The 8,992-nt window shown below is 54.3% G+C and overlaps 1 protein-coding gene across 2 annotated transcripts in view; it reads right to left on the bottom strand.

The window, feature by feature from the left end:
• Positions 1-8,992, bottom strand: part of KIRREL1 (kirre like nephrin family adhesion molecule 1) — a 22,196-nt gene that overhangs the window by 11,301 nt on the left and 1,903 nt on the right. For both annotated transcript variants that reach the window (XM_024750951.1, XM_024750941.1), the window contains exons 2-6: positions 8,644-8,793; positions 3,555-3,712; positions 1,456-1,606; positions 307-412; positions 10-158 (exon numbers count right to left, since the gene is read on the bottom strand). In XM_024750951.1, the coding sequence (XP_024606719.1) occupies positions 10-158; positions 307-412; positions 1,456-1,606; positions 3,555-3,712; positions 8,644-8,793 (714 nt within the window). The remainder of the gene's footprint in view (positions 1-9; positions 159-306; positions 413-1,455; positions 1,607-3,554; positions 3,713-8,643; positions 8,794-8,992) is intronic.

The raw sequence follows: 8,992 nt of genomic DNA, 5'->3' as shown, positions 1-8,992 counted from the left end.
GCAACTCACAGTGGACATTGACTAAAGTGCTGACATTGGTGCTTCCCACTTTGTTGTAAACCTCACAGGACACAGGCTCCGTGAAGAAGGAATAATCGACATTCGTCTCATAGCGACTCTCGTGGGCGTCTTCGATCAGCAAGCCCCCCTTGGCCCACCTGGGGGAACAGGCAACACAGAGCGGGGTCAGGCCTTGGAGCCCCCTCACTCACGTCCAGTGGCCTGTCCTCCTCAGCCCCCCACTCCTGGCCTCAAGGGCCGCCCAGTATCCTCCCCCAGAATGTGCCCAGCCCCTGCCCCTCCCACCTGTAGCCCAGGATCTCAGGGTTGGCTGTGGCCTGGCACGTAAAGACGACGCGCTCGCCCTCCTGCACCGTCTGTGGCTCAATGGACAGGGTCACCGTAGGAGGGTCTGCAAAGCAGAGGACTGGAAGTCAGGGTCTTTTCTGTCCCTCAAATTTCTTTTTCTCTCTCTAGCACACACACTCAGACCTCACCCGCGTGGTGACCCGGGAATTTGACTTTGCAGTGTACCAGCTCCAATAAACAAGGCTTCTTCACCTTTATTCCAGGAGCCTCTAGGGGCCGGCTAGGGTGACGACCAAGGATGATACCAGAGGGACATATTAGTCAGAAGGTGTATTGACGGATGTGACCACTAGGCGTCAGTGTGGGCTCGTTAGGCTCACAGACCGGGATGGGGGTGGGACATCTCTCCAATCTCTGCCACTCTCCCACCCTTCCCTGGGGAGTGGGAGTTTACTGAGCACTTACCAAGTAGCACACTCCATGCTAGATGCCCTTACACTATACCTCACTTAATGCTCACAACCCTGAGAAGCAGGTACAGGTCCACAACCCCTTATCTGAACCCCCTGGAACTAGATGTGTTTCAGAATTTGGGATATTTCAAGGGTTAGAAAGGTAACGGTGGGCACAGACCGTTTACCGTGTAAGACCCCCAGCACAGTCTGGGCAATATCCCACAGACACACGCATTAATACATCTGCAGTGAAATGTATAGCTATTCCAATTAAGTGGGTTAAATAAAAGACTACGAAGAGCCTCGGTTCAGGTTTTGCCACCCAAGCGCTTTTGGTTTAGAATTTCCGATAAGGGATTGTAAGCCTGCATTTTATTTTCTGCACGTATACCGAATTAGAAACTGAGGCTCAGAGAGATTATGTCATTGCCCAAAGTCACACGGTTTAAACCCGGGAACTGCCTGGCTCACAGCTGATGCCTCTTCTACCAGCCCTAAGGGTTCAAACCAGGGAATCCAAGACGACGAAGAAATGGAGCATCTGTCCCAGGGCACCTGGGGGATTCTTCTGTGCTTCTCAAAGGGTGCTGCCCCCCACCCCGCCCTTCCCGGGCTCCTTCCCAGGACGCCACTCAAGGTGCACATTCCCCCCACCCCACGATCCCTGCCTCCATCCCAGGACCCTGCTCACGGTGCACGTCGAGCTCGATGGACGTCTCCTTGCCACTCGGGATGGCCTCGTTCACGCTGCGGCAGGTGAAGACACGCCCAATATCCAGGTCTGTGGGGTTGATGAGCAGCTGGCTGATGGTGGTCTCCCTCTTCCCATCCTTCAGCAGTTCCTGGGGTGGCGGAAACAAGGGTGGGAGACACGGTTAAGCTAAAAGCCCCCTCCTCTGCTCTCAGGGTGACCCGCTCAGAGCTGGCTTGCTGGAGGGGCATTTAACCTGAAGCTCAATCCTCCCCCAGCCCCTACCTCCTCCCCAGGTTTGGTTTAGTTTCTAATTAACAGACTTTATGATTTTTTAAAGAGAAGTTTTACGTTTACAGAAAAGTTGAAGAGAAAATACAGAGAGTTCCTGTATACCCTCCTCTCTGGCCCCCCAGTTTCCCCTATTATTAATTAACACGACACACTAGTGTGATACATGTGTTACAACTGATGAACCAACACTGGTACCAATACTAACGAAAGCCCATAGTTTACATTAGAGTTCACTCTGTGCGTTGTACAGTTTTCCCCACGGTTTTGAGTCCCATTCCTGGAATCCCCCGAGTCCAGCCCAAGTCCTTCCTCTTCTGGAAAGTCTTCCTTTGCTATCCCAGCCCTCAGGACTCTCTCCCCAGCCTGAACTTGTGCCCCTTGCAGGCAGTCTGTCCTCCACACCGCTCTGGTCACATCCGGCCTTGCCTCTTAGGTACCGTGCATGTGTGTTTCAGTGCTGGGTCTCTCCTGCTAGACCGTAAACTCCTTGAGGGCAGGGAAGGGACTCACAGGCTCAAAATCTCATACCAGCTCAGTGATATCCAACCTGAGGTCCCTGGACATGATCATAGGAACACTTGGGCTGTTTTCCATATTGTACACTGCCTAAGGGAAACCATACTGTTAAGCAAAGTAGGGGCCCACGGTTTGACAGCAATATATAGGCATCCTTGCTGGGCCCGATGTGGTACCGGAACAGCACCAGCCCAGTGCAGTAACACCAGCCCCCTCCTGCTGCTTCAAAGCTCCATCGTGTCTTTAACGAGTATAAAAAAGGGGGGTGGATGACAAATGGCCGTCAACCAATCAGTTTGTTTGGTTGCCAAAATATTCAAAACATGAAGCCCTAGAGGAAAAAAAATAACGGAGTTCTTGGTAGTGAAAAAGTTAAGCACCACTAAAGCCAAATTGCCACTTGTCAAAGGGTGAATCGAAGGCCAGAGACAAGTGACTTGTCCAAGGTCATACAGAGCGTCAAGGGCAGAGCTAATCCGGGTACTCGCTCCCTGGGGCCACACATTCCGAGGCACACAGGTGAGCATTCTCTCTCCCCTCAGTGAGAATTGTCTCCTGAAGCATCTAGCAAAGGGCTGGGTACATATGTGCTTGTCCGCAGCTGACAGGAGGAGCTCCAAACCTGAGATCTGGATTCTAATTCCAGCTCCACCGTCAACTTTGCCGTGTGATCCCGGGCAAGTAACTTGATGTCTTTCTCTGCCACAGGTTCCTCATCTATAACATGTACACGTAATCCCTGCCCCCCACCCCCCCCAAGCTCTTAGTTGCGCCGACTGGGAACACATACCAACTAGAGGCTGGGGGAAGAAAGTCGAGGGGCTCAGTTGCGAGAGGTCACATTCTGATGCAGACACAAACCCCAGCTCTGCAGCATGTCAGCTTTGTGACCCTGGCAAGTCACTCAACCTCTCTGACCATCAGTTCACTCTTTGTGAGTTGGAAATATCACCTAATTTATGAAACTCCTGTGAGGTTTAACAGAGACTGTCCATAAAGATCTTAGCATGCACAGTGCCTGGTATACAGTAGGGGCTTAATCAATGTAGCTATTTTCAGCATTATTCTTAGTCTCTGCTAACTGTTGACTGGCCCTGTGAACCTGGGAATTCACTTCTCTTCTCCGGACCTCAACTTTCCCAACTATTTAATGGGAGGATTGGACCAGATGGTCTCTGAGGCCCCTGCTCACATCTGTCTCCCCGAGTCTGTGGTCAGATCCACGTGGGAAAGGAAAGGTGAACTGGGATGTGGCCCAGGAGGATCTGGGGGTACAGGCAGGGTCTCACCGTGCTGGCTACGGCGCCCTCCTGCTGCGTCCCATCCCGGAACCAGATGATGGTGGCAGCAGGCTTGGCGTTGAAGGCTCGGCACGTGAGGTTGTGGGGGGCGCCTGCCTGCAGCAGAATCACAGGACCACCATCGATCCTAGTGTCCTCTGGGGGGACTGTGGAGAAGAGCAGAGCAGAGTCAGTCCAGGATGCAGCCAACACTGCCCGTATGACCAAAACCCCTGCCCCTGGAGGCATCTCTCCCTCTGCATGTCCACCCCTTGGCAGGGCAGGACCATCCTTACCCCCTAACTTATAATCACTGTATCCGTTGCTCCTGTGGCCTGGGGGGCCTGGCACAGAAAGGTGGCTACCTCCACGGAGTTTATGTCCATTCCCTCCTGTGTGCGCCTCTGCCCTGGGGTAGCCAGATGAGGGGGTCTATCACGGCAACCTCCGAAATGGACTCCCCGCCTCCAGTCCCTGGTGGCCTTAAGCCATCCGTCATGCTGGCAGGTTATTTTCTCTAGAGAGCAGGTAAGACTGTGCCACTTCCCTGCTAAAACACATTCCATGTCTACCAGCTGCCATGGGCATGAGTTGCAAGCATCTCTGCCTGCCGTCCAGGGTTCCTCAGGCCAAGTCCTGCACTTTTGCATCTACTCGTCTCGTTTCTGGTGTTCTTTCCCTCAGGGCTCCTCTTGAACTGCTGTCCATCCTGTTCACATCCCAGCTGCTGCACAGGGCCCTCCATGTCACACCCCCCACAATCACCACCTTAGTGGTTCCCAGCCCGTCACTTGGAGCTCCAAGCACTATCTACCTTGTGTTTGCGTTACTTAACATGGTTATCCATGCCCCCTCCCCAACCCAAACTGTCATCCTGAAAAAGCAGGAACTCCATCTCACTAATGTTTATACAGTCTCCAGTGCCTAGAACATGACCAAAGCCGGCTCTGGCTAAATGCTTAAGGAACTGAATCCATCAGATGTCTGATACTAGGAAATAGGGTGGTCTCTCCCTGTCCTATTCCCATAGGCTTCTAAATGCTCAGGTGAACCAGACTGCAAGTTCCCTGGGAGCAGGGGCTGCTTCTTATTTTCTCTTAAAGCCCCAAGATCTAGTGCAGAGGCTGGTTGATAGCACATCCTGGGGGATATTAGCTGAATTAGTGGCTAAGTGATTGATGAAATAAAGGCAGAAGGGTTTGGATTATAATTTTGATTCCTGGTCCACCTCATGTTCGTTGGCCAGCAATGTGAAAGGGTTTTGTTTGCTTTTTGCTGGGAAAAACCAGAAAGACTCAGAGGGGCCTTTCCGAGGGAACCCTTGAGAGGAGAGAGACCCTGGGAGGCCCATGAGTCCAGTTGTGAGCAGGGCGGTCCTGTAGTTTATGAAATGACAGTCTCCATGCTGGGGTTTCTAAGAGAAAGGAACCACTTGTAGCCCATCCCAGTACTCTGTTCAACTCATGCATGTAGAGTGGGAGGGTGTGAAAAGTATGGGTTGTAGAATCAGGCTGCCCCAGTTTCAAATCCTGGCATGTGTCATGTGATCTTGGGTGAAGCCCTCGAGTCACAGTTTCTTCAACAGAGACATACGGTGCTCATTCCCGGGGCCCTCATGAAGGCCAGGTGAGGGCTGTACATGCACTATCGTGCGTAGGGCACGCGCGCGTGACGTATGCAGTGTGTTCACTTTACTGCTTGGACAAGAGGCAGCAGTGCCTCCAACTCCTGACTGGTGAATGACTGCTGAATCCCGGGCTCTTCCTCTTTGCTCACCAGGTGTACCTGGCTCCAATGCCAGATGGGCGCAGATTTGCAAACAGGGTGGAAAGGAGAGAAATGGATAAAGAGCCGCCACTCGGGGTCTCCTGGTCTGCGTGGGCCCCTCCAAGGTCACACCTTGGTGCCACAGCCCAGGAGGACAGTTCTGGATGGGCAGAGGAGGGGAAGGCTTCTCCTTCCATCGGCTCTCCCTTCCCTTGTAAGGTTGACCCTCGCCCTTTGTTCAGGGAAGGCCGCCCACCTGTCACCTCTGCCACTAGCCCACCCTTCTCTTCGTATCTGGGGCAAAAAGGAAATTAAGGCTGTTGAGGTGTCTGCTTATCCATGACTACCATGCTCAGTTAGGCGTGTGTCCCTGTGTATGTTTATGAACACATTTTTAGGACTTGTGACTTAAATCTGTATATCAATATGTACATGTGTCTGAGGCCTCAGCTTCCTTGTTTGTAAAATTCAGAAAGCACATTGACATCGGTCCCCGAGAGTCGTTACTGTGAAGGTGAAAGGAGACCAAGGATATGAAGCCGACTGTAAACTGTAACGTGATCGACGGCATCTCCACCATTCACTGAACGCCCACCCCATGTCAGCTCAAGCGCCTCACGTATACGATTTCATTTCACCCTCACCACAAAGTGTTTTTCATTAATCCTTTCATGGTAAATACCATTAACCCCCATTTACAGACAAGGCACTGAGGCTCAGGGACAGGAGAGTGAGCTGAATATCAGGGCTGGGTGTGGACCAGGCCCGCCGAAGCCATGCCCATCACCACTGCACTCGAGCGGTTCTTGCTGTGAGTAATGAGGGAGCCATGGGTCTGTAGATAAATATTATGCCTGCGTCCGCATCTGCCAGGGAGTAGGAGGCAGCTTCTCCGAGCCCTGAGGCAGGAAGAATGAAAGGCCATTCTGTGACCTGGGCTGGTCTGGGGTGGGCCACTGAAGGGCATGGCTATAGGGGAGGCGAGGTGACGGACGAGGCTGGCCGTGTACAGGGAGGCTGATTCCCAGCAGTGAACACAGCCCACTCTCGGCCCTGCCCCATCTCTGAGCCCCAGGCTGCCATGAAGGAAGGGTGTGTGTAAGCAGGTAAGCAGGGAGGATGCACAGACGTCTTGCCTTCTCAGTGCTTCCACGTGGCTGCAGGAGGCAGGGAGTGTAAGGATTCCAGAGAGACAAGGAGGCGGAGGGAGGGGAAAGGAGTAGCCGGGTTCATCTTTCATCTATTTTACTCTTGGGGCTTCCTCCTGTTCCCCTCATCCACCTAAATCACTCAGACAGGCTATGAAGGCCCACACCCTCAACACTGACCGTGCCCTGCGGGACAAGTCGGTCAGCTCCTCCCTCGCTGACTCGCAAGCTTTTGTAAACAAGGTACTCCTCCATCTAGCGTTCCCATCGATATTCTTCTCTGCCAGGAAGCCTTCCCTGATTGAACCAAGACACTGGATGCCATTATGAAGTTCCTGGGATATCTAGCGGCTTGGTTGGCCTCTACTCATCTCTCTCTATTTCTCTGTCTCTGTGCTGGGGTAGGAGAGGGAAGGGAGAGTATCAGGGGGCCCTCATTAGAATGGGAGTTCTCCAGTCTAGAAGTAGCACGTTCCAGGATCCAAGCCAAAGCAGTTAGGGAGGGAAAAAGACAGAAGGTCTCCTAAGAATCTCACGTTCCCTTGGAATGCCTGGTCCGGCGTCGGGGCTCATACACTCTCCAGCGAGGCATGGAAGCGGATGTCTCGGCATCGCATGCCTATAGCCCTGGTGGTTAGCTAACTCTTGCTTCCTAACCTCCATCCTGCTTCTTGTTAATTCTTCCCATTTGTCCTCACCAGAGAGGAAAAGCGAGTCATCCACCAGCCCCGAGTCCTAGTCCTTCAGGGTCTTTGCATCCAGAGAAACTGGCTGTCGGGTCCCTCCAGTCCTCACTTCTTCTGACACCTCACATCTGCCCAGACCTTCGGAGTTTACAACTCCCTGCTCAGGGAGCAGCAAAGCGGCAGTTGCTAAGAAAAGGCTGGCAGCCCATGTTACCGATGAGAAACTTGTTGTCCAGAGGTTATGACCTCTTCCGGGTCATGGTGCCAAAAGGGACCAGGTCTCCTGACTCCCATTCCAGGCCTCTTCCCACCACACTCAGATGACTTGTCATGTTCTCACCTTTCTCCCCCAAGTAAGAACATTCCTTGTGTCCACACTCACTCATCTCAGCTCCCCCCTCCTTTCCTTCCATCCCTCCTGGGGGCGTCCCCCACTTCAATGATTTCAGGGTTGGGGAGAGAAAATAGAGGGAGCAGGACGGATCAAGTGGAGGCAGGAAAAAAGAAAGGGACAGAGTGGATGACAAAGAGGAAGAAAGAGGGTCACAGGCAGACAGAGCCAGGCCGGAGACGAGCAGAGCAGAGGTAGAGGCCCAGCCCGAGCACCAGAGCTTGAGGGAGACAGAAAGACTGATGGAGCTGGAGGTACCGCCAGGGAGGGGAAGGCACGGAACAGAGGAGGTGAAGGCGTGTCAGAGCTGGCCTCATTCCGTACTGCGCGCAGGAGAGAATCCCCTCATTATGCAAATGGCCCTGGGTGTTGCCATAGAGGGACATCTGTTCTGGAGCCCGTGGGCAGCAGCCGGGGGGTGGGGGGGTGGGGGGCTCGGCTTCCGAGACAAGTCCTCCTCCAGCAGCTCCTGCAGACTCAGCCAGGACCCCTGCTCGCCCCGTCCCCCCACCCCGCTCTCAGCCCTCAAAGCCCCGTCCTGCTTCCCTGTTCCCTGAGGAGGGCTCTAGGTGAAGCAGAGAAGAAGGGGTGTGTGCTGAGCGGGGAAAGGAGGAAGCGAAGGGAAGAGGGGCTGAGTTCAAGGAAAAGGAGCCGAGGGGGTAGTTTCTGGGGCTCCGAGGCAGCTGAGAGGGAGAGGAAGGGAGAAGCTTCCAACAAGCCCATCTGCCAGGAGAGGCCCGGTCCCCATGGTCAACATGCCCCCACTCTGATGGGGAGAGCTTTGTATCCAGAAGGCTGAGCCCCATCCCTGCGTGGCCTGGGCACAGGCAGGGGCAGGGAGGATGCCAGAGCTCACACAGTCCACATGTCCAGCAGTGGGTGCCCACATGCCCATTTTTTCCTCTTCTATCTGAACTTGGCTTTGGAAGAAGTTTAAAGGATTTGGGGAGGGAAAGCTAGGGAGACAGTGGGGGCAGACATGAGGCCAGGAATAGAGAGGGAGAAGCTGGGAAATAAAAGAGGAAATTGGAGAAGGGGGTACAGCCAGGATGCCAAGAGACAGAGACAGGAGGCTGGGGGCCCTGCAGGATGTCGGGGGTTATTACTGAGCACGGTGAGTTTCGCTCGCCGGGAGCGCAGGGCGGCCTCCGTGGCCTGGCACTCGTAAGAGGCGTCGTCAGAGAGCTCGGCATCTGTGATCTCCAGGTTGTACTGCCCGGCGTCTGCTGAGCCCACGACCCGGTACCGTGGCCAGGCTGCAGGAACAGAACGGGCGAGCCCAGGTGAGCCCAGCCCCAACCTGAGGATCGACCTGGACCACCCTGCCCCACAAGGGTGCATCCTCTCCCCACGTCAGGGTCCGCATCCCATTCCAGGGCCAGCACTCCTCCCTCCACCCTCTCCTGGGACCCCCCCCCCCCCGGGGCCCTTGCCCGGGGGGGGGGGCCCCCCGCG

The sequence above is a fragment of the Neophocaena asiaeorientalis genome, unplaced genomic scaffold (assembly GCF_003031525.2).
Source record: "Neophocaena asiaeorientalis asiaeorientalis breed wild unplaced genomic scaffold, Neophocaena_asiaeorientalis_V1.1 scaffold315, whole genome shotgun sequence".
Classification (NCBI taxonomy): domain Eukaryota; kingdom Metazoa; phylum Chordata; class Mammalia; order Artiodactyla; family Phocoenidae; genus Neophocaena; species Neophocaena asiaeorientalis.
Note: the sequence above shows the minus strand (reverse complement) of the source record. Positions and strands in the feature narration are given on the sequence as shown.